Genomic DNA, 25,116 nt, shown 5'->3' with positions numbered 1-25,116 from the left:
AAGTCAGTCTTGCTGTGATGTTCCAGAATTTTATACTGGCTTTTAAAATACTTTTTTAAAGTAGATAAACAAGGCAATTCACTGTTCCCGTACTTCAATTCATGTATCTCAAACTTGTTTTAGTATAATACAAAAGTTTTAATGGAACTATTGGTCATGTTTTCAATTGGAAAAAGATGTGATATTTATGATACTAATTAGGTAGTCACGGTATTGCTTTATACCAGAAGCTCTCAAAACATTTTTCATTCTGCTATCAGTAGGGTATTATCAGACTGAGGCTGTGGTGAATGGTAAAGAATAACACCAAGGCAAGACAACGCTATTTAACTTGCTTAGTATAGCTCTCTTTCTGTATGAAGATTTCACATTTCAGTTACTTCCATATAAGGTACCAACAGGAAAGTTGCTCTATTGACTTCAAGTGGTACCTGAATCTTTTTCAAGAAAATGGTTTTGAGACTATTTTAGGAGTTGTTTGGACTTTTTTGCAGTTTGATTAATTTCTGTGTCTTAGTATGTGTGTTTAGGGGGAGGATGAGCAGAACATAAGGGAAGCTCGGTATATAAACATCTTTCTTACTATGATTTAATTGCCAAAATAAGTTCTACTACATAGTAAGCAGGAAACAAAATGGAAGCACACTGTAATTTCATTTGAGTTCTTCTGCTGTGAAGTTTATTAATTTTTATTATATAAAGGTGTTCTCTCTCTGGCAGTAACTTCTCCCCTGCTTTGTTTCTTTTTTATAGTCTGTGAAGTTGACTCACATAAATGTGTGCATACTTTACTGATCTGGAATGGATTAATTAAATCACTAAAATAAGTATTGCTTTGCACAGTAAGGTGTTGGGACTCCAGGTATAATTCTAAGAGGTCCTCCTGAAATGCAAAGAAAACATGATACCACTATAACATTTGATGTAGTTTGGAGAAGCATCATTTAAGAAAAAAGCATATTAAGAAAAACAAGTTGTCCAGTGTTAGGCTGAATTGCATGTCTGTTCTCATTGAATGTCCCAAAGGTTCACTTCAGTATGCTGGTAAAAGACATTTATTTGTCATAGCTGTCTGCCAGAACACATTTAAATGATTTGAAAACAGGCTTGGTGAGGTGGCTGTAAGAGAGTGAATTAGTGCTGTGTACAGCAGCAGCAGGTTGGCCCAGAGGACTTCTGACCCAGAAGGATCCTGAGTCACTGCAATCTGTTCTGTGGGAGATGGAAGGCAGTATGACCTGGCTCTTGGACACATTTTCAGTAGTCGTGAGAAAACAGCCTGTTGGCTAAGTGATGCTATGGTTCTCCATGCTATTCCTGGCCTTGTGGGCTGTGGTGCTGCAGCAGATGGTTCTTGTCCAGTTGGGTGGATTTGAAAGATCAGAACAAGGTAAGCACAGGAAAGGCACTTGATTGAGGAGGAGAGGGGAAGGAATGAAGAGGGATAAACAGGCCATGTTTATTTTATCCTTTTTCTTTGAAGTTTTTCCTTTCTATCTTTAAATTTTGTATAAATATATATAAATAACAAGTAAACAGTAAGACCATATTGGTGAGGGAGGAAGACAACAAAAGCTTACCATTAATGCTTCCATAGCCAGCTAAATTCTGACTTTCTGTTTGTATTTACTTGGAGAATCTTCAGTTGTGTTCATAAACTCCACATCCACAAACTTCTCAAATGTGTTAGTAGCTAAAATGAATTAATAGTAGCTTTGTGATGTCACTGAACTTAAATGGGAAAGCCAGAAAAAGAGCCTGGAACTTCTTAAACATCCTTGTTTTTTTAAATACAGTCATTTTGATATATAAGCATGAGACTTTCTGAAGCCATAAAATCTGGCTTCTCAGGACTCGAGTGTTTGAGGAAGTATAAAATCTAACTTACAAAATACTCTATACTCATTTTATATTCTATTATGAAAAAAGTAGTAATTTTATTGCTTAGACTTGCTATGACATTCTTGACTAATCGGCCAGACATACTTCAAAATATTGCTTTTTCAGCCAATGACAGAGACATAGTTCTACCTTGCAGCGTTCATCTTCTAGCCTGTGCAAATTTTCTGTGTATGGAACAGCTATTTTTACCTTGTTTAGACAGAGTTTGGTGGGGGTAGTTATGTTTTGAGCTTTTTAGACTGGGATTTTAATGTGGGAATGTAGTTTCCCAGCAGTGCTTGCTATGTAATTATTGACATTGATAGCCTGAAAACATTTGGTAATGTTTTGAGTCCTTTAGAAAAGTCTCCACATTCCAGAGAATATCAGCTTGATAAATACAGATGAGAGCTATTGAAGTCTAGTCAGCTTTTTGGGTGGGGTTTATTTTGTTTGTTTGTTTGGGAGTTTTTGTTTAGTTTTTATTTTGTGGTTTTTTTTGTTTAGTTGGTTTTTTGTTTTGTTTGGTTTTGGTCTGGTTTTTTTTTTGGTTGGTTGGTTGGTTGGTTGGTTGGTTGGGGTTTTTTTATTATTATTACTCTAGTGTCTAGAGTATAAGTACTCTACTGTCTGCAGACTTTTTCACCAGTATGCGTCTGACATAAGACAGTTATATTGCTGTACACATTTAAATGGTCTATTACTAGTCTGCTGCCAGGCACTAATAAAAATATATTAACCCTTTGATCAAATTTTATTATTTTTCTAATTTTCTTTCTAGACAGTTTATGATTCCACAGGATTCTTTAGTTCACAATCATGATACACTGTTAATGGACTTTAGAATCTTGTCTCCTTGACTTCATGCCAAGCAGAAGTCTCAACTATAGATACATTGAACAACTATAGATATGACATATACAGAACACTGGAACTCCTAATATAGATATAAATGTGGGGAAATGGCAAAATTTTTTTTAACATATTGCAATTCTTTATGCATAAATTTACCCATAAAAATAAGAGATATATTTGCTAACAAAACATGGTTTGTATAAACTGGGTTTTACTCAATTTTAAACCCACTGAATTTCGTGTTCAAACTTACCTGGAGGAAAAAAAATCCAAACACTTTATATGGACATATCGCAGTTACGTGAAAAAGTTGAGAGACATAGATAAAAAGGATTACTGTATTTACAATTTATAATTCATTATACTGGTAGATACTGGGAGAGAGGTTAGTAAAAAATCCTATTTTTTTCATACATCTAAATCATTATAATTTACTGCTTCTGAACATTTGATCTGAACAAGCTGGAGAAATGGACCTATGGGAATCTCACAAGGTTTAACAAGACCAAGTGCAAGGTTCTGCACCTGGGTTGCAGCAACCTTAGTATCAACACAGACTGAGGAATGAACAGATCAAGAGCAGCACTGCCAAGAAAGACTTCAGTGTGCTGGTGGATAAGAGGCCCAGGAATGTACACTTGCAGCCTAGAAAGCCAGTCCTGCCCTGGGGCTACATCAAAAGCAGCGTGGCCAGAAGGTTGAGGGAGGTGATTCTGCCCCTTCCCTTTTCTGATGAGACCCACCTGGAGTGCTGCAGCTCTGGGGTCCCCAGCACAGGAAGGACATTGACCTGTTGGAGAGGGTCCAAAGGAGGCCACCAAGATGATTAGAGATGGATCTTCTCCTTTGAGGAAGATTAGGAGAACTGAGTTTGTTAAGCCTTGAAAAGAGAAGTCTTTGGGGTCACCAAAGTGTGATCTTCCAGTACCTGAATGGAACCTACAAGAAAGATGGAGGGTGCCTATTTAAAAGGTCATGTAATGACAAGACAAGGGGGAATGACTTTAAACTGAGAGTAGATTTATATTAGGTATTAGGAAGAAATCCTTTACTGTGAGGCATTGGAACAGGTTGATTAGAGAAGTTGTGAATGACCCACAGGTGTTCAAAGCCAGGTTGAATGGGGCTCTGAACAATCTGGTCTAGTGGGTGGCAACCCTGCCCTTGCCAGGGCAGTTGGAATTAGCTGATCTTTAAGGTCCTTTCCAGCCCAGGCCATTCTGTGGGTCTGCGATTCTATGATCTAAAGAGAGATGGGTTACCTTTGTTGTCAGAGCAAACCAACCGTCTACGCCTTTTTCCGCTTTAACCTGCTTGGCAGTCTAACTTTTGACTAGCTAATTGACTGAGAATTTGGATATATTCACTCCTCTGTAAGGAATTTACTGAGTAGTTAGACGATAAGTACTGATAATTCCCTATGTTTTTCAAAAAGAGAAGGAGTTCTAAGGAAAACCAGAAACATGTCACAGCTCCTTACAAACTCACCAGTCTGATTCCCTTTCCAGGGTTACAAGATGTGCCAAATCCAGGTGCTGCCAGAGCCTGTTTGTAAGTGAATCTATTTTAGGAGGCAGTTTCTGTGTAGAAATGACAAGTTTCCTGATCTTCTCCAAGGCGCAGACTCAGAAAAGAACAAGTCTGAGCTGGTGTCAGTTCCTAAAAAGAAGTGTTGTTTTTCTTCTGGCTAACCACTACCTGGCTGAGCTTATTCCAACATACTTGGGATGGAGGTGGGTGGGAAGAATCGGAAAAAGTTGCTTGCAAGTCAGAAGTGAAGGATTTACCCGAGTGGGACTGCTCAAAATTTGTAATCAAACACTTGATGAAATACCTTACCTGAGTTTTTTCTGAGGATTTTAATCCTTCCTTTCTGCATTTAATCTGCAAAACTGGGAAAATAATACTTACTTAGCTCACAGGGATAGATGACATTTCCTTCATTAGCATCTCCAACATCATGTGGTATTCTTGCACAAAAGTATTCGAGAACCCAACAGTCCTTTTTGAGAAAGAGAGCTGGTATCCCTATCATATTTTGTGTTAATCTAGAGTTTCTTTATGCCTGCTTAAGTGATGCCTAAAGTAGATGCATCCTTAGAATGAAAGAAAGCAATATAGCAGTAAACAAACAAAATTTGCTGAACTCAAAATGCTCAAGGGTTATGTGTTTACAAAAAGAAAAAAAAATCTAAGATTCGAATTTTAATTTTATTGAAGACATGGTTTGAACGCCTTACCTTCTCTCTCTATATTATATATATGATTATCTATAGAATTGTAGATACTCTATTAACTGAATATTAGATCCTGTAACTAGGTATGAGGAGGATAAATGTTACCATATTGTTTTATTAGCCATGCTTTCAGGGAATGTCATGATGATGACTTGTATTTGGCAGTGGTATAGTTGAACTAGCATGGATTAAAAAGTGGTTTGCAGTTGGTACTTGCATTAATGAATGAGTATGAATCATAAAATTCTGCTTACATTGAAGCTTTTTCAGGTTGAGTCTGAAAGACAGGGAGTAGTGTGGTATTCCTTTAACATCTCAGTACTATTTGCAAAATACATTTTATTAAACCCTGAATTATGACCCAAAATATGGGTTTTATGGATTGAGAGATCTCAGCTGACTTCTGAAATGAATAGGAAATACTGGAAATATATGATTAGCTGTAATGGAGATGGAGGTCTCGTACAATAATGCCTCATATTGACCTCTTGCAATTTCCAATAAATAAAATTAATGTAAAACTAATCATGATCTGACCTTTCTGCTTTGAGTTCTGTATGTTTCCCTCATTTTCTAATGGAACATGTCTATCTTTTACTGTCTGTTGCCTGTATCCTTCACCATTTCTTTACCCATTCCTACCTTCATGGGTTCTCTTTTGAGCTGAACTATGGAAGAAGAAAATGTTAAAAAGAAATCCAAACCAAAAAACTCACAACTGTGTAGTCTCCTTAGCTCTCTTCCATTTCTGCTGAGCAAACTTAACTTGATTTCAATGTTAGCCCGCATCTGGAGCTCTAGTCACCATTTGTGACTCCAGCATTTGTAGAGGGCATCAGTCCTGCAGGATTCACCTTTGTCCCTGAATCACATGGACCGTTCTGTTGCTACAGTGAAGTTTGAATAGCAAGTGAAGCAGACTTTGCTCATGGCTAGTAAATGCAAGGAAAATTTGCCTCCCTTATTCCAGGTGGCCAGTCAAAGCAAAGAGGGTGATCCTTTACCCATGGAGTCTGGGAATAAACTTTTTTCTATTTGACTGCTGCCAGTATGCCAGATTCTCATCCTTGAACCTAGGTGCAGCTGTATATTTGGTTGTTGCTGGGAGCCAAAGGTGGGCTGGCAGCTCTCCAAGTGAAAGCTCTACCTTCCACATGTAGTTTAGACAAGTTCAGTCAAAAGTTTGCTATGTCTTTTACTTTGAACTTAAATCAGGAAGGAAGTTGTAGAGCTTTCTGGGAAAGCCTCTTCAAGAAGCTGGGCATAACTATACAGCTGCAGTACATCAGTACTCTGTATGCAATTTAATTATCATAATCTGTTATAATAACCTTTAAGATAGTGCATTTTTTTTGTTTGAAAGCTAGTGCCAAAAAATCAGTTCCTCTGTCACTAGAAAAGAACAAAACAGAGTGTCCAAGACACAGAATATAATGAAAATAGTAAAAATTGTCATACAATTACATATGGGATACTTTTGTAGTACAGACAACTCTGAAAAGTGGAAAACTCCGAAAAGTGAAGAAGAGCAGTCACAGTAGTGCTGTCAAACATCTCAGTTGTGTATGGCTGTAGGAAGTTTCGAAAGCACGGGTGTTGCTGTGCCCAGTTGCAGGTTGGTGGTGATTAGCAACTGGCTTAACTGCTTAGTTGCCATTAAAATGTATGCCTTGTTGTTAATTCTAAATAGGGTCAATAAGTTGTTTTGATCTGTCAGACCAGGTTCTACTCTTGGCAGTAATATTAATGAACTGCAGCTTTGTAAATGTCATGGGAGAGTGCTGCTGTCCAGACCCCTGCTCCTCTGCTAAGTCACAGATCAGTCCTGGGGAATGACCCACTGTTGGTTTTTGAAAAAGGACTGATTTCTTGTCTACAGTTCTGTAGTTCCAAAAATTGTATTTGTACTTGTCTAATGGATTTGTTAAATTGTCTCCATTTCATGGATTTGTAATAGCAAATGTGTTCTAATAAATTTTTAATTATTTGATTAAAATTGAATTATTAATTAGAGATTATTTTGTGAAGCATAAGAAATTATGACAAGAATAATTAAACATTAATTATTGAAGATTATACTGATAAGCTGTCTGCTGTTATACTGCAGATGTGTGATGGGAAAAATGAAACTTCCCTTTCTATAACTTCAACTCCTAAATCTCTTGGAGATGCAAAATGCTTCTTCCACGTATTTTTTGGTGGTACTGCTTTAAGAAGTAGATAACTTTTTAGTTGCCTTGCTTGTGTACAGACACACAGTAGTTCAAGATTTTTTTAATATGCACTTGACATTATAGCACTATAATGCAGAGTAGTTTATAAAGGGAGGGATTCTCTTTTATCGTACAAGACTGGTGGGAAATCCTTCTTTAATGACAAATAGTGACAACAGATTTTACTTTTGGGGTTACCATCTTGTTGATTCCCTTTGCTTTCACCTCAGCTTTCCTGTTCTTAGTAGTTGGCTGTCAGCGCAACTCTACATTGTTGGTTTTCAAAAATCATCCGAGGAAAGATAATGTGTTTTGCGTATTTTGTACATGAGGAATTATGGTACACATACATTGCCAAAGAATTCAAAATGTTAGAGTTTAAATTTCAAATATGAAGATTTTCTTTTGAGCCAAAAATCACCTGCTTTCCAGTAGGTCAGCACATAAGCATTCAAGTATGAGCAATCTCACTAAACCAGTGACAAATAATTTAAATTGTTTTCCGAACTGAGAACTGTTGTATTGGATAGCCAGAGAGCTGAGCCATCCCCAGGTGGACTTGGAAGCATCCAACTCAAATATGAAAAGGAGAAGTAGCTTCCAAAATAAATTATTAGGAGTAGATATTCGTAGTAGACAAAGCCAAATATGTTTCCCCTCTTCTGCTTTTATATCAACAGATGATGAAAGTTACTTAGTTTATACTGAAAATGTTGAAATGTGATAGTCAAGCAGTTGTCACACCTGTGTTATGCTTTCCTGGTTGTCTAGACATTCCAACCTCTGTTCATTCCTGTGGATCTGAATCCATCACCTGTGCTTAATACTTATGTCTGCTGAAAAAAAAAGTAAATACTCTTGCAAGTGGTGTGACATGAACATGCTCTTCTAACTTCAAACAGGCCTTTAATTCTCTTGGGTTATGTGAAGTATATTGGTGTAAAGATAGAAAGATTACTTTCAAGGAACCAGGTGTTCATTCTCTGGGATTTTTTTATAGACTTACCCATATGTCTCCTGCTGTTTTCAGCTGCATCAGAATGAAGAAGTATGTATTTTTTACTATAGTGCTGCGAGCTTTTCAAACATATCTATGAAAGATGCTATTCAATTTGCTGTAATGGTTGTACATTTGTATGTCCTTCTTTGTTGCAATATGCCTTGCATAAGCTAACTCAATTGCCTTCTCTTGAAAATAAATCTTATTCCATCTTCAAAAAGTTAAATTTATTCTTTGAGTTTGATACAGTGATACCACAGTTCATTCCTCTTTTCCGTACCTCAGTCATCTGTCATCTTTCCAAAGCTTCAAAACTCTCAAGAGAGTACAATGTGTGTCAGATGTGAGAAGAGCGCTGTCTCAGTAAGTTTGACCTGATCAGGAAAATTTTCTTCTTCTTTTCTTCTCCTCCCTTTTCACCCGAAATGACTCCTTCAGGAAACATCCAATCTTTCTGTAGCTCAGTTGATCAAAGTGCTGTATTGTTGGATCTTAATCACGTATGAATGGCTCCAGAAAGGATCAGAGCTCTCTTTGTTCATTAGAGGCTTCTAGGCCAAAACCAGTGCCAGCAGCCATAAAGCAAATATGTAAACCTCTGTTTGGTCATTCAGTGAACCGCATCACTCTAGGCTTGACCTCCACTTCTTTGCACAAGCTTCCTTCTGCAGGAAGGTGGCCTAGATCATGGTCATAAAATATATTAATGCTAGCAATTGTAGACAAAGGGATTATTTTTGTCCTTTTTGATGTCTCTCTACTAATTTTTCTCCTTGCAGTTTCCTGCTTCTGAATATCCTCAGCTTTAAGTACAAACTAGGTTCAAAATGTTCCGGATTTGTCTGTATCAGATAGAGCGTGGTCTGTATTGCTGTGGTATCACAATGTCTTGCAAAGTGTAAGTGGCAGATATGTGCCAATATCAAAGAGTAAGACCATAAATGTTTGGGTGTTTTTTCCTGTGAAGTGGGTTTCTGTTGCACTGGTTGTATACGTATCTTTGCAGATTGGTACTGGTTGTAGGTAAATGGACTGTTCTTTAAAAGGAAATTCTTGACCAAGTGTTTTTACTTCTTTGTAGCCCATCAAGACGTTGGAAGTGCTTAACGAGGCATAACAGTATTGGGTAGGACGTTAAGAAGACATTGTATTTCTCCTTTTGCTTCAGCTGTGCATTTTTGTGGAGCCATTTTAATGATAATGTCACTTTACCTTTGTATATGATACAAGCTGAGATGTTCTTGCTTGTAGACTGATGTGTAGTTGATAGCTAAAGCGCAATCCCGTATCTTTCCTATATTGTTGTATCAAGCATGAATTGATTGCATAACTCAAAGTGAACTTACTATCTCTGAATGTTTGTGGTGAAAGGAAGATAGAGAATGAGAAGCTGCATGTTATCCAGGGTATTTGTGCACAAACACAAGTGGTATTGTTTATTGGGTTATCTGTCTGTTAGTGGCATGCTTTAAAATGTCGTCCAGTGAAGAAGGCAAACCAAATGACTTAGCTGATCAATCATATACTGTGGATAATGAAAAACAAATAATCGAACAGTTCATGTTTACCCTTTAGGTCAGAAAATTCACTGTGCAAAGTAAATGACTGAGTGTGTTCACAGAAGTAAGGATCGGTTTATATATGACCTGTGAGTGTCCAGGCTATATTTGTAGAACAATATAACTTCAAATGTAGTTCCATTGGCTTTCTCTCTGTATATACTGTATCCATGAATACAAACAAGGCAAAAAGGGAAAGAACTTAGTGTTTTATCTAGCATTTATGGTAAAATTCAGAAAATTCACAAAATTGACATATGTTAACTTTTAATTAAAGATGGAGTATACGAATCATACTAGAGGCATTATGGTCTTTGCATGTGCTTTCTATAAAATAAGCAGAACTGCTCTCTCCCCTCCTACAAGAATAGCTGAAGGTCTAATCAGACCACCAGCCAGTGGATTTTTTTTATAGGATCCAGTTGTACTTGTTTGCCCTGCATTTGTCTTTAATCTAAACCCAGATGATTGCATTTATACTTTATTTTTACTGACAGATCCTGTTAATACATTTCAACTCTTATCAAGGGAACAAATGAACCATTTTTTTGTTTCCTGTGACAAATGTTACTTTTTCATCTTGATTTTTCTGAGCATTGTCCACTTTTCAATATACTCTGCTTCAAACTCTGTCAAGTCCTTTTGCAGAATTGTGCTTTCCAGTTGGCAAACATCAAGCTGATACACTACCAGCTGGACTGGAATTTTTTTTAATATGAAGTAATTTCTGCAGTGATGAGTTAGACATCTTTAGAAGCAGAATGTTTTATTGCTTGTAAGTAATCTAAAGCTATTTTGTATGGCTGATCTCTTCTCACCTCTCCATACTTCCCCTCTCCAATTCCTGCTGCACTGCCTGTGGTCTGACTGACATGATAATGATACTGTCCTTTATATCAGTCTGTCTACAACTGGACTATAAAACAGTGTGGCTGATGGCACTCTTCACTGCATGTTCAGTAAACTGCTGTACAGTGTGCAAATACTTATTTATTCAAAGTCTGAGAATTTGATTCATCTCCAAAACAGTTTTGCAGTAGGCAACAGGGCATGTTTTCCAGCTTTTTTGGAGCAATGTATAAAACACTTTGTAGTATTAATTTTTTGAAAAACTATTGTTAGTGCTTAATCTTGTAAGGACGTGACTTCTTTTTTGAGAGGACAGTTGGAAATGTCACATTAGTAAGATTTTGAATTTTAGTTCTTACCAAGTAAACCTTTCCTGTTATAAGTCACTAAAGCATCTGTGAATTATTAGCAATATACTGCTAGTACACTGATTCACTATAAAACAATAGAACCATTTTCCAGTTATGGAAGCAGACATAAAACATTACTTTGCAAATTCTGGTCTGTTCAGTAACTCTGGCATGATCTATCTGTCTGTATTTATAAGACCATGCTAAATATTCAAATCTAAAATGTTATTGAAGAACCTATTTTTAGCTTAGGGCTTTTTTTATATATATTCACATCCATGGCTTCCTTGCAATTGTTTCTTTTTCTTTGAAATCTGGACCACTGTAAAGAAGAAAACTGCATTCCTGAGTTGGAGATTGAGGAATATTCAATAACCTGTTGCTAATTACCCCGTTCTCATGCCAACTGTTGCATAATAGGCATAACAGAATAACAGTGCTAAATTATAACTGGAAGTGTCAGGTATAATGCCATGATACAGTGCTACTTTCAGACTGTAGAAAAATCACAACTCAGATTTATTTTTGGTGCTTATGGCTGAAAGATATTCTATTTGTTGTTTTATTGCCTTTGTACTACTTTGGATTGCACAGGCTGTGATGATATAAAACTAGATCCTGCACAGTTAACTTGCATCAAGTTTAAAAATAATACTTTAAAAGAATCAATTTCACTGTGAATGCATCTAATCAAATAAGTAATTTAAACATCATCTTACTCATGTGTAGCAGACCATTTTACAAGTAACTGAGGGTTTTACAAGCCTGTGTTTCAGACAAGGTAATTGGTTGTTTCTTGTATGTGAGTTTCAAACTTAAACTCATTAACTTCCATATATAGAACCTTTCCTAGCCTGGTAAAGAGTATTTAGTTAAGGTCTTTTTAGCTATAGTCATGTATAATAGTTGATTATCAAGAAGTGGTAAAATGGTGCAAATTTCGAGTATGTTCTGCAAAAGCTAGTGATTATAACCTTTCAACTTGTCACTAGTGGTCAGCAAACTTAGCATATGGTGATTTCTAGTGTAAAGAAAACTCAATTAGCAATTGCAAATGTGCAGAATTATGACTTATCTTGAGCACCAGAACCCGAGATTCTAAAGAGGTGATTTTACCTTCATTAGACAACAAATTTGAAAAGGTAGGTTATACTTTGAGTGGAGAGTGCTTAGAAAAATCTGTTGCATTAAGGTATTTTAGTCAACTGCTTTTAAGCTTCTTGTCCTCATAAAAAGTTGATGTCAGCTATATATTTTCTCTATATGATTTCCTTTTCAGTGAGATGCTTACTCTAGGTGTAATAGTGGTGGTAAAAATGCGAGTCAGGTGCAGAGATAGAGGGAAGGAGCTACCTGGCACCTTGCAGAAGCTGGGTTTCCCTTTCTGCAGGAATCACTTGCCAGATATCTGCTTTTGTTTTTCACTGATACAGTCATGATAATTGGGGCATTACTAGGGCATAGCACTTGCCTTCAGGTCCTTTTCTTCAGAAATAATCTGGCTTTTCAATGACACTGTAAAGGTACTCCATAGTTGTAGTGTACAAAGGAAAACCTAAATTCGCCTACAGTGAATAGCTTCTCTAGTCTCTGGGAACACTTTTTGCTTTACCAATATTTTATGTTAACTTTTTCAAAAATGTATTTATTGCAGTTTCTACTTTTGAACAGGAAATGGTTAATTGCAGTTAGTTATGAGCTTCCATTTCCACTGTGTGGATTTTGCATAATGAATAATACTCCCTTCGGCAAAAGACCTAAAGGGAGGTTCAAACCATCCTACATTTGTACACTGTGCTCTGTACCTGGTAAGGAACAAGAGAAATAGGCATGACTGCCATCTGATCTGCTCATGGGAGCACACATCTTGTAGAACCACAGCTATTGCTGAATGGCTTTTCTTTTGTGTTCATACTGGCTCTTAAATTGGAACAGTGTCAGCAGCATGAATGTGGGGAACCAACCACAAAACCCCTTAGAAATCCTGTTCTGTGCTGTTGATACAAGAATACATGTCTGTACAGTGTTTTGTTTCTTTGCAGACGTGGGCACAGTATACAGATGTTATTTATTCAAGTGCTAGATTTATATACATGTTCAGACATGCAAATGAATCATCACACATGCACCTCTCTAGAAAATACTGTTTATCTGAACAGAAAGCATGCTATTTGCAGAAAGGATGTCATAATAACGATTGATCTTTGGACTTCTCGTTATTGAAAAGGTTATTTTGACATTCTACATCACAGGTAAACTTTTTTGGGTTGGGGAGGGTAAAATCTCAGCACTTGTATACTTTTGTCTCAGGTTTTGTTGCTAGTTAAAGCCACAATCTGTAGTTAAAGCTAGCATATTTTGCTGCTGAAATCAACATACTCTGTCAGTAATGTTATATTCTGAAGTAAACCATGAGTATCTGCAGACTATTAAAAAAAATGATACTACAAAAATTCTGGAAGGCCTTGAAAGATTTCTTTTTAAATCTCTTGACTGTTGAGTTTCTACTAGTTACTTGTATTCCTTACATCTCCAGCTATTTACCTGAAGATGTAACAAAACCAAACCTGAGTGAGACAGTAGAGAGGAGATTGGTGGTATAGTAAAAGCTTTTAGTAGGTTTCTTGTAAAATTATCTTTGGATCTGTTCCATTCTATGTTTTTTGTTAACAGATTAGGGCAATGATAGTAATTTAAACATGTTATTCTAAGTTTAAATGGATCTTATATTCAATCAGTCACTTTTTATATAGATTAAGAACACATTTGGATGTGCTAAGAATACACTTACATAGCAAATTGTCTTCATATGCAATAAATTGGCATTTTTGTGTCTCTACAGTATGTGGAAGAAAAAAATATGTGAATATTAGATGTCCTCCAAATAGCTATCTTTAACCAAGGCTAATTTTCAGCATTACTCTTTAGGATTTTATATTCTAACACTTTAAATATGTAACTGTCAGACAGTATCTGTGGCATCCCAAAGTACTTAATAAAACACAATGGGTAAGAAAGGAAGCAATAGGAACAGTAACTTAAATATGATGTCTGATTTTCACTTCTGATTAATTCTTTGGAATAAGATAAAGAATTAGAGCTGTAGATAATAAAGAAAAATATTTTACTGTGCTTTCATTGGATGCATTTTTGTACAGTACCTACTTCTCTGTTCTCATTGTTTCACTTGTCACTCAAGAAGAGATGCTGTTTCACTCGGATAATTGTGAGCCCTTAACTTGTTTTTCCAGTGCAGCACTGGTTGTATGAATCTTCATCTGAAAGTCTGGTTTTCTCTGTATAGATATGCTGCTGCTGTTCTCATGTTATTTCTATGTCTTCAATTGTAGGAAAAACACATGCTTATATAAACAGAATATCGTCAGTGAATAAGACATGAAAGACTGAGTATATAGGTATATGTTTTTGGCAGCTACATGAGATTTACTATTTTTTTTGAACAAACGAACAGAATGTAACCAAAAAACTAATGCACCGTAGTACCTTGTTTTGTGGTAAAGACTTGTGCAAAGAACTGATAGATTCTAGTAGCTTCTCAAAGCCCATCTTTGCTTCCATCCACATACACATCTCAGTGGCACTTCTGCAACCTCAGAAGTGCCTATCCTCACTCTCATCCATCTTATTTGTCCCAGATCCATAATAACATGACTCTGTGTATCTGTAAAAACAAAATACTTATCGATTTTAAAAATCTTCCCACTCTCTAGCTCACTCCCTCTTTTCTTGTCTCACATTTGTATTTGCCAGAACTGTGTGCTCTCTGTTTGGAGTAGTGTGGCTATGCTGATTTGCCAGGCATCCTATTTCTTCATTCTGAATAGTTAGTTATCTTCTTTAAAATATATTTCTTTCAGCAATCACTTGCAACATGAAAAGTGTTGTGGCTTGTGACCTCTGAAGATGGAAAAGTGCACAAAGCACCGTGTACATTATTATAAGTGACTGTGTTCCTCTTTGTAAAGACTTAGGAGCCAAAAATATCATCCAGGTCTCTTACAAAGCTAAGTACAAAGCTCAGTTGGATGTGCTTCAGGTGGTCTTTTATAAAACTCAACATCTAAAAAAAATTAAAAAAAATATTGGAAAGCTCTACAAACGAGAACACTAATTTGTAAAGTATTCACCACTCCTTGTGAGGCATTGTACTAAATGGCTTCTGATGGCTTTGAAATCTTGTCTAGAGAAATTGCTGGCATCATTCAGAAATGCTGAAGAACACAGACTTGATTTTTCTTTTGATTTTACTTCTGCAGGTCATATTTTAAAATTAAAAAAAAAAGCAGCTCAAATAATTCTCATTATCATAATACATACTTAATGGATCCATCCCAAATTTTTGGCATGGTAGATACAGGCTTTGGCACATGGAATTCAGTGAGCAGTGAAATATGGATCTTCAAAGAACTAGAATGTCAGGGCATTTCTATGGCTGATAGTGGTGTTTGACCTCAACTAGCACACCTGGAAATAGCTCTGTGGCTAGGTTGCTCCAGACCATGGCATATCACCATCCCGTCATCTGGGCACTTTCATTCCCCTCCCTGTTGTGTAACAGATATCCTGTATGGAATCAATAACTATGAGGTACAGGTGCTTTGGGAGTGTTTATGATGCATAGGTGCATTACAAGGATCCCTCTAGATATGGATGAGGTCACTGTTATGAAGCAGCATACAAGCAGATCCACATGAAGTATCTTTTCAGGATGATGTGAAGTGTCTCTGTAGGAGGAATAAATGTTATGAGACTTTGGCTAACAATTGTACACGTTACAGCAGCTGCTCTGGTCAGACAGGAGGTCCTTTTCCACCAAGTGGGGTGTCAGATGAGGAACCTTCTAGCAGATTTTTAGGGAAAAGCATGAAAGTGTTAACTCCTGAGTGACAGTGGATTGAGCTAGTTGATTTAAGATTAAGTGGCTATCAATCCACTCCACACAATCTTATAAATCACTATACTCAGAAGAGGACCAGCAGAAAAGTACACGTAGCAGCTCAAGAGGTTGTGCAGTTTGCAGTCCAGCACACTAATATAAACTAGAGTGGATTTCAGTTTACTTTTTAGCATCAGTGGTGATTTAAGCAATGAGTTCTACTCCGTGGTTACTAGGTCAACATTTGTGGTTTCTATTTAATTTGCCAGAATTTCCTTTTTTTTTTTTTTCTGTTTTCTTCTTTTAGACATGACTTCTTTTACCTCTAATGCCATCCTTTTCCTTACTGCAACTGTTCAAAGCTTTTCTGTTTATTTTGAAGTCTTCTGTAACAGTATAAATATACTCTGAGCCTCTAATTATGGTATTTTTTTCTAAGCCACCTGCAAACATTTTACCTTTTTAGCTGCCCAGTTAATTTTCTTTAAGTTCCTCATTTTATGTAGTTTCCCTTTTTAAAACTTAATGCTATGTGACGGACTTTCGGCTTCTCCAAAGACATTGAATTTACACATCAATTGTCTGTTGTTCATGAAGTGGCAATCAAAATTGGCTCTCTTTCCTGCATCTTCTAAACAGTTGCTCCAAAAGGCAGATTTTTATGATGTCTGAAAAGGTAATCTCAGGATCACAGCTCAATGAAACTTCCACAGTGTGGGTATAGGGAACCCTGATCTCCCATTATTACTTCATTTCTTGTCCATGCAGATTAGGGATAGATGAATGAACCATTTCTTGCAGTTAATACAAGGATTCAGCAAGTTAGATTATATTACTTGAATTCATACCCCCCACCAGTCACCCTCTTGCAGTAATACTTGGTTAGTCCTGAAAAAGTCTTTCAAAAATTCAGAGTAGTTGAGACGCTGATGAGACCAAGCCTTTGACTGGATATGATAAACATTTTGTTACACTTTTTTTATCCCCACTAAATTGTTCAGTAAACAGCAATGAATGAAGAAATATTTTATCCATTAAGTTCTCCAGTTACCAGCCTGGTAATGTAAGTATCTATCTGAATTTTGTATTTGTTTGGAACAGATTAGTCCCAGTGGGCTGGAAGCTGATTTGTGTTGATGAAATTTGGTAGTAAAATTTTGGATTTGAATGAAAAATAATACTTTCAATCATCTTTTTTTTTTTCATGTTGAATTGTAGAAATTACTTGGTTTTCATATAATAAAGTACCTAAGTTTTCCTATAGATCTTATGTTCATATGTGTGGTGAACTGACTAGATGATGAGTTTCAGTAATAGAACATAGAAGAGGTTTCAGCAGGGCCTGGTTACTCAGCTTACGTATATCAGTTTAGTAACATCAGTTCCATGCTGCTATGATAATTTACACCAGCTGAGGTTCTGGGCACCAGTCCTTTTATTGTGTTTTGACTTTTTAGCATGGAGGTTAAGCAACATTTGATAACCATATGTTTAATGTATTATGCCAGCAGAATAGGACTTAGAAGGTGGAGTACTGGAAGACTGGGAATTTCAAACATGTATTGTTAGATTTTATTGACTTCAGAATGTGGTGTAAATACATTGTCAGCTTCTCTATAAAACAAGGCCCCCATGTGGAGTCAAGACATACAGTGAGATCCTGTAAAATTGTAGTAAAGAAGTCTTAAAATTATGTAGATTTAATTGATTATGTTTTCCTACAAGATTATATCTTAAAAATTTAGCATTCTCAAAATAAACTCTTGAAAATGTAAAACCAGTATATAAATGCACATCTAGTGTGTCAGACTTCTGAAGTACTTTGCTCCAGCATCCATGAACATGCAGAAAGCTTTTCGCTGTTCATGCAGAGGGGAAGGCAGAAGAGCTTCTCTGAGGAACTCACCCCTTTTGTAGTAGTTTGACTGAAGGGAGCTGTAAAATAGTAACTGTTGATGATGCAAGAGCTACCTACGTGAGTGAGTATTCAGAGAATTTCAGCTTCCTTTCGATACTTTGGTGATTAGTGTACATCCTCTTAGGAAATCTGCAGGCAATGAGTGTGAATGATGGTCATCAGGGCAGAAAGCAACTAGAGAAACAAACATGGATGGAAAGCTGAGAGCATTCCAGTGGAAAACTCAGCTGTATAAAAAGTGTTGGGCATCTGTGCCAGTCTGTTTTCGTGTAGTTGTTTCATCTGTTGCGTGTAAAAAAATGGTTCTTTAGTTAAGTCTAAAAAAAAGAATTGTTCTAAAAAGTGAATGACACCTTCTGAGTTGAGAGGGGGAGAAGTTATAGTAAATCGGAAAATATTTGTTCCTGAAAACTTCTTTCTGGAAGTTTCAAAGTTCATAGAGCTCACTTGCAAAACCCTAGGGTTTAGCAAACTCCTTTGTGGTGTGAAGTTTAAATGAGGAAATATGGTAACATACCACAAAGTGTCCCTTGGGTTGTGGAAAATCACTTCCGTGCTACTTCTGGTTTAGTTATTTATTATTTGTAAGCCAATTAATGTTATTTTTCTTGATTTGTGTTAGACATGAGTCATCTAGCAAATCCTTTTTTTCTCTGTAGAAGGTATGAAGCTGTTACTTATGTGAATATAAGCAGTTGTGTTTTTATGCCAGTATCAAAACTTCCCATTTCAAAAGCCACTGGTTAACAAACACTTTGATTTTGGCATTCATCTAGGACCTATTATGCAGATACTCTGAACTGTTCTTTAGATGTGGAAAATGATGACAGCACATCACTGATTTAGTTACATTTCAATTACACAGCTAGAAATAGAAAAAAATACACTTTAATCAACATTGGGCATCCAAATAAATAATTCATCTGCAAAATTTGTTTCACTAAATTGATGCTGTTGGCATCTGTAGTCATTTTTCTTGGCTAAAGGGTACCTTGGTAACCTGTATTGTGTTTGCCCACAAAGGCACAAGACTCAATGCTAGTCTGCTTATGGCCACCAATTCCATGTGCATGTGTTTCTAGTTTTAAACCCAAGTATTGTCCTTACAATGTAATGACCATCCTTCATATGGTGTAGCCTTAATTCAAGAGTCTGTGTAAAGAAGATTGCAGACAGACTTCAGTGAACTCAAGGGGCTGATGGCAATAGTCTTCCAGTAGAGGGGGTGTGGTGGACATCCTCTGGGCTGTGGGTCTGAAACATCTCAAATTACTCAGCCATATTTGTCAGTTTAAAACCAGTGGGCTGCTCTGCCCACTAACTGCACTGATACCTTGCTTTGTTATCCTTCTGTGCAGCTTTTACTTCCTCCCCTTATGTGACAGTCAAGGAGGCTATTGCTGAAACAGGCAAGAGAGCTTTCTTACCCTGCTTCTCAAGTACTGTGATCAGTGCCATTGAGTAAATTCAATTTGGTGTCACTTCAGCTGCAGGGAACATAGCAATACGTCCCTTATAGAGATTAGTATTTTGGTTCTTATCGCGCATAACCATGCCAACATATCAGGTACTGATGTGGCACTGAAATAACAATGCTAAAAAGTAGGTATGATGATACTAAAATACTGTTTGTTGAAGTCCTGTTTCTTTCAACTTTTCAAATGTATGTCTTAAAATTTAAGGGGAAGTGAATGTCTACTACTACACTGCATTTTCAAAGGTTATTGATATAATTCTACTTTGATGGAAATAGATTCTAAAATTTTTCACCTGTATCCAGCTGGGTAAGCAGAAGGTCCATCTCAAAACCCATTTTTTCCTGACATTTGTTACTAAACCCTATGGTCAAAATTTCTTTCTAAAAAATAAGAAAGCCTTCCTGCCACATAGTTGTGGTTGAATTCTGAATTATGTAAGTTGATACAACTGCAGTTGGTTTTGTCCATTAGAATACATTAATAAAGAAAACTGTAGACACTATAAGAGCTTCATAGAGATGTTGCAGCTTGTATGGACTTTGGAAGCCTTTCTTTCTTTTCTTTTTTTTATTCCTCCTGCACGTGCAGCCTTACACAGTGTGGCTCCAGTTGCCTGTCTAGGGCCTCTACTGCCTACCATGTTATGAGTAACTGCTCCTGTTATTGTGCTGCATATTTGTGACACAGTCTGTGATAAAAGAAAATTAAGAATATTTGGCAAATAATTACAATGAACAAGAATGTCCAGACTAAGTCAGAGCTAAATACTTCTGTTGATATATTGACAGTAGTAAGTTCTGATGGATATAGTTTTCGATGTAAAAACTAAATGTCTATGTGGACAAGTCAAACATGAGTAGACTTTTGGATTATTTACTTTCAAAAACTAAAATTTTGATGAAAACAGTAAACAGGTGGATTAGTATAATCTGCAGACTACTATCTTCTCCTAAGAAAATTAAAAAATATGTTTTGATATTTTACTTGGTATTTTGAAAAGTGATTGGAATATATTACTAAAATAAAATCATTCCTTTCTCAGTCTTCCAGTGGGTCTGTGTTTCTGCCTTGACAATTGGTGCAACAAGTGTTACTAGTTATTGGTCTTTCAAATAAACTGCATCATGTCTCACAAATATTTATTACTATCCTACTAACATTAGTGTGCTAGTCTTTTATGTTTAATTTTAGAAAGACTAACCAATTTTGGAAGAATTTTTATTTTTATAGGGTTCTCTATGTCACTAAGAGATGCTGTGCTATAGCTCACATTTGGCTGGAATGTTTAGAATTTGTACATTTTTGATGTCTGATTTGTGAAGTTAGTCTTGTGACAAATTCTGCATCTTAAGTGTTTACCAGTAAGAGTATAATGAAACATTCAGAGTTAACATTAAAATACAAACATAACCTAAAATTTCTTAGTTACTTTTGCTGGTTTGGATATGTTTTTGAGCAAATGTTTCATGTGCTTTGCTCTTTGCCTTAAATCACTACAATTCTTCCTCAGACCTCCCATGCTGTTAAATGCAAGGGTAGAATGGTAGCTTCCAAGCAGTTCACTCACCTCTAAAGAAAACACTTTCAGGTCATGTTACATAACCTGTATTATAAGAGCAGATGTGGGTAAGATTCTAAAAATTCATATCCTCATCTTTTTATGTTGTGTTTGTTGTTTGGTTTTTTTATGTTTTGGTTTGTTTTTTTAGATCTGAGAGAGTTTTCGTTATAATATTAATACACTGGTCTCTTTTTTTTCCTCAATAGATAAAAAAATATTTTGAACTTGAGCCGCTTGCACGTGGAAAGCGTTGGATTCTTAAACCCTGCTCCTTGGATGATATGGAGGCAGTAAAAGACAGCTTCTCCCTTCTAATAAACTTGCTAGAAGAGAGAGACTTCGAACCTTCAAGAATGTGAAATCCAAGAGAAAGGAGTGGTTCTCCAGACATCACTGTACTTGCTCATTCTGCACACAGTTTAATTATGGTGTGGTATCAAGACTGAGCTGTGATATGTTGTTCATACAGAGTTAGTGCAGAATGTCCTTTTGTTAAAATAAATGTTCTGTGAGTCAGGTACACAACTATTTCCAGTAGAGTTGTCTATGCTACTGAAGTAGGAAGTTCCTCTTTGTTTACCACTATTTCTGCACAGTGCATGTTGCTTTCTTGCTTTGCGATCATCCTTGATAGGGAATTTTGCGCGCACAAAAATAACCTAGTCTGTAAAGGAGGAATTCTATGTGTTACCTTGGATTTTAAAAAATAACTAATATCTAAATGATTTGTGGGTCTAATTTGTATTAGCTTGTTTACTGACCTCACAGTATGGAAAAGCACAGCCACTGGGAACCTAGGATACCTAAAAGGCAAGCAGTTTCATGTTAATGCAAAGGTTATTCCTGAGGTTTTAGTAAGTGAAAACACAGTTGACAAATTTGTTGAGTCCTCTTTTAAAATCACTGCATAACCTTGCCAAAGGCAGAACAGTTATTTTGCTGGAAGTTTGATGAAAAGTGAATTAACAAACAGATGTGCACAGATAACAGTGTTTGGGGAAAGTAGGTGACATAAACAGGTGATCTAAGTAAAATGATTTTCTTAGAAATATACAAAAGTTGGATAAAGGAATAAACTAATTGAAAGTAGTTTTCCATTAAAAAGCAAGGTAAATGTCTGTTAGTTCATCTGTGGAGGCTTTATTACTAGATAGAAGTATGAGTGATTTGAAATAAGGACTGCATCCTTTATCACTCATTTGTAGACTACTACTGTTATTGTAACATTGCCAAGGCATCTATACCAGAATTAAGGGTCTTCCAGTGTTTGTACTTCTCTTTTCAAGGGGATTATGTCTTGTTCTTTCAAGCTTACTCTGGGCTAAGTGTTACTTAGAAGACAAAAAAGTATTCATTGGAAAACAACATTTGTAATACATTCAGAAAAAGCCCCTTTGGTTCAAGTAACACAGTCCACATTTTCTATTTCCACGTTTTCCCCAGATTTGCAGTGTTTTGGCTGCCTTTTGTTGATTTTTTTAAAACTTTATAACCCAATTTTGTTCATTAAAGAAATGTGCCAGGCCACTTGTCACTGAGTCAGTGACAACAGGGGACGTGCGGATCAGTTACTGGACTGGTGCACACCTTGAATGCTGTGCCTTGCACATTCAGCTACCCTTGAGTGTCTGCAAATACAAACTGTAGTGATGTGTCATTAGTTTCTCATTGATTCTGCTTGTGTTCTGAAACTTATAGCGCCGTTTTTCAGGGCTTTAAGCAGCATATCTTTCCACTCTGAGCATTTATATTTTGTTTAATGTTTATTGCAGTTTCTCATTAGTTTATTTGGGGATAAGAAAATAGCAAAGATCAGCTTTTAAAGGCTGATAAAAGCCATTTCTCTATTACTTGCAATTATACTCTTTGTTAAACAAAATGTTTTTAATAGGTGTTTTTGTTTACTTTTCAATTTCCTTGGATTTCCTGCATTGCTCCCACTGTTTTAACTTGGTTTCTGTTATCAGAAAGAAGCTGGGAAAACTGATAAACTCCTTGTTTCATTTTGAGATAGAATAGGCAGAAAGCCTGAAGGGCATCTCCTTGCTTTGTTTTTTTATTCTCTTTCCTACCAGGTCAATCGTCTCACTCCTAATACTCTTGGAAATAACTAAGAACTGGAATTGTTCATTTTGAAGCGCAGAGTAGCCCTGCTTTGGTTCAATTCTCTCTGCACACTTTAGTCGGGACCCATCTGCCCATCAGTTTCTCTTGTATGGGTTAAGGAGGTTCCTTTCCCTGGATTTAAGAAGGAATTGAATCTAATTTACAATTTCAAACTCTCTCTTAGCTTACGTGAGATTAGAGGCTACAGAGTCCTCAGATTTCCACAAGGTCCCCAAATTTCTGTCCTGTTTAGAGACAATGACAAGTAAGTGGTAAGGAGGACGTGGGAAAATTACTTGCCAGAGAAGGCAGGCAAAATGGGGGATTCAGAGCTTTTACTGCTTTTTCATTGGCCATTAGTTAGAAGATGTGAAATAACATTTTTTTACTGTTTTTCCCCTTCTTTCCCTTAGTTATGGACATACAGGAAATGAAAATAAGCCCAACCATATTGCATTCTTGAAACTTTACTTATTTCTGCCATCAGTAGAAAAACCATCGGTCTGGTCCAAAAACTTTAATGTTTCCAAGTTACATTTTGGTCATGATCTCCCAGATATGCACTGTTAGAAGGTGCTACATGACTAACATGAAAAAGGCCCAATACATTGATGAGAATATGGTTTTGGCATATGCCGGTGGCCACTTAGACTAGGACCTTAAGGCAAATGTCAACTGCACAGAAGCAGTGATTTTGATTTACCGAATTATTTTGAGTATGCTTTTTCTTATTAATACAGCGATCATTCCTCACCACAGATTGAAACAATACCTCATAACTGCTGAAGGCTAAAACCAACACTTAACTTTACTTTGAATGTAGTACTTCTGTGGTTTTGTGTTGTAGATAGACTTAATGGATGTGTACCTTTTTAATGTCTATACGCAACTTCACCTTTTTGTGAGGGGATAAAAGCATTCAGTAGCAGCTCATGTCATAATTCCTTGTCTATAGTGTTGTTGAATGCTCTGGCTTGGTAGAATATGTAAGCACTATGCAGTTTGCATTCTGCTAACCAATCTCAATTGCTTCAGTTTTTGTTGGTTTGTTTTGGTTTGTTTTTTTTTTAATCTTTTCAAATGTGTTTATCATTTAGGTGGAATAAACTTGGGCACTAGGCTCTACTTTACTTGCAAGTTCATTAAGGAGTGAACATTTTCTTTTTAAAAAAGATGTGCTTTAATGTTCTTTAGCCATCTGTTAAATTACTTCGTGTGTGTATGTGTGTGTGCCCACACTGGGCTTCTCAGACCTGTGGCTGTCTGCAGCGTCTCAGCCGTCAGAGTGAAAACATTATCAATCAATATCCAACAACAGCTGGTTTTGACAACCTTCTGTCTGCTGCCTAATGCTTTACAGCTCATCAGTAAGACTTCTTTGTCTGCCCACTCTGAGCTGGTAATCTTACTGCTTCCATGTCGTGTCCTGTAGTTGTACTTCTAGCATTTGTATGGATAAAAAGTTAAATCTTAGTGGGTTTTGATATTCTTTCTTGCTGTATAATGCTCCATGTGTATCTTAGCTTGCCTATTCAAATACGCTATACAAAAATCTGTGATGTATTATTTCATTTAACTTCTTGCATTTCATTATATTTATAGAAGTTGCAGATTTTTGTACCGTATTACTTAATACAGTTGCCTTTTTGTAATGGCAATTAATTTATATTACAAAAGTTTGTATCTTTTCTGTAGTCAAAAAATATTAGTTAACTGCCATATTATCTTAACTTTATACTAAAAATACAGTGTCTATACATGAAGTTGACCCAATTAAATGGTCAACTGCTGACGTGGGGAACCTGTACTGTTTATGATTTATACATAATTTCCACTATCAAAAAAAAAAAAAAAGAAAGAAAGAAAAAAAAAAGAAAATAAATGCTGTGTAGAATTGAGTTGATAAGTTTTGATTTCTTGAGAAAGTAGCCAACTTGGGAGTATGGCATATTACCTTGATTTGGAATGTTCAAGATTAATTATTTACCCATAAGTGTAAAAAAATATTCCTGTATAAATCATTGCTACGTCATACATTTACACACACATACATACAAAATAGAAACTTTCAAAAATTGACTGATTTTTTTGACAGCAAGATGTCATTACTCTGGAAATATATGTAAATGGTATTGCAGGTTTATTGCTGAAACAGCGATTGGAATAATCTTTATACAATTCTTCCATAATATTAAAATGAAAGACATGTTTA

General features: G+C 36.2%; 1 protein-coding gene across 11 annotated transcripts in view; it reads left to right on the top strand.

The window, feature by feature from the left end:
- The window catches only part of ARL15 (ADP ribosylation factor like GTPase 15), a 261,132-nt gene extending 236,016 nt beyond the window's left edge, over window positions 1–25,116 (top strand). For all 11 annotated transcript variants that reach the window (XM_039390403.1, XM_039390406.1, XM_039390405.1 and 8 more), the window contains one exon: window positions 21,005–25,116. In XM_039390403.1, coding sequence (XP_039246337.1) covers window positions 21,005–21,157 — 153 coding nt within the window. In that variant the 3' untranslated portion in view covers window positions 21,158–25,116. The remainder of the gene's footprint in view (window positions 1–21,004) is intronic.

The sequence above is a fragment of the Pipra filicauda genome, unplaced genomic scaffold, assembly GCF_003945595.2.
Source record: "Pipra filicauda isolate LSUMZ 115617 unplaced genomic scaffold, ASM394559v2 scaffold81_size6448238_pilon, whole genome shotgun sequence".
In the NCBI taxonomy this organism is placed as follows: Eukaryota; Metazoa; Chordata; class Aves; order Passeriformes; family Pipridae; genus Pipra; species Pipra filicauda.
The sequence above is the reverse complement of the archived record's forward strand: the minus strand, read 5'-3'. Positions and strand labels throughout refer to the sequence as shown.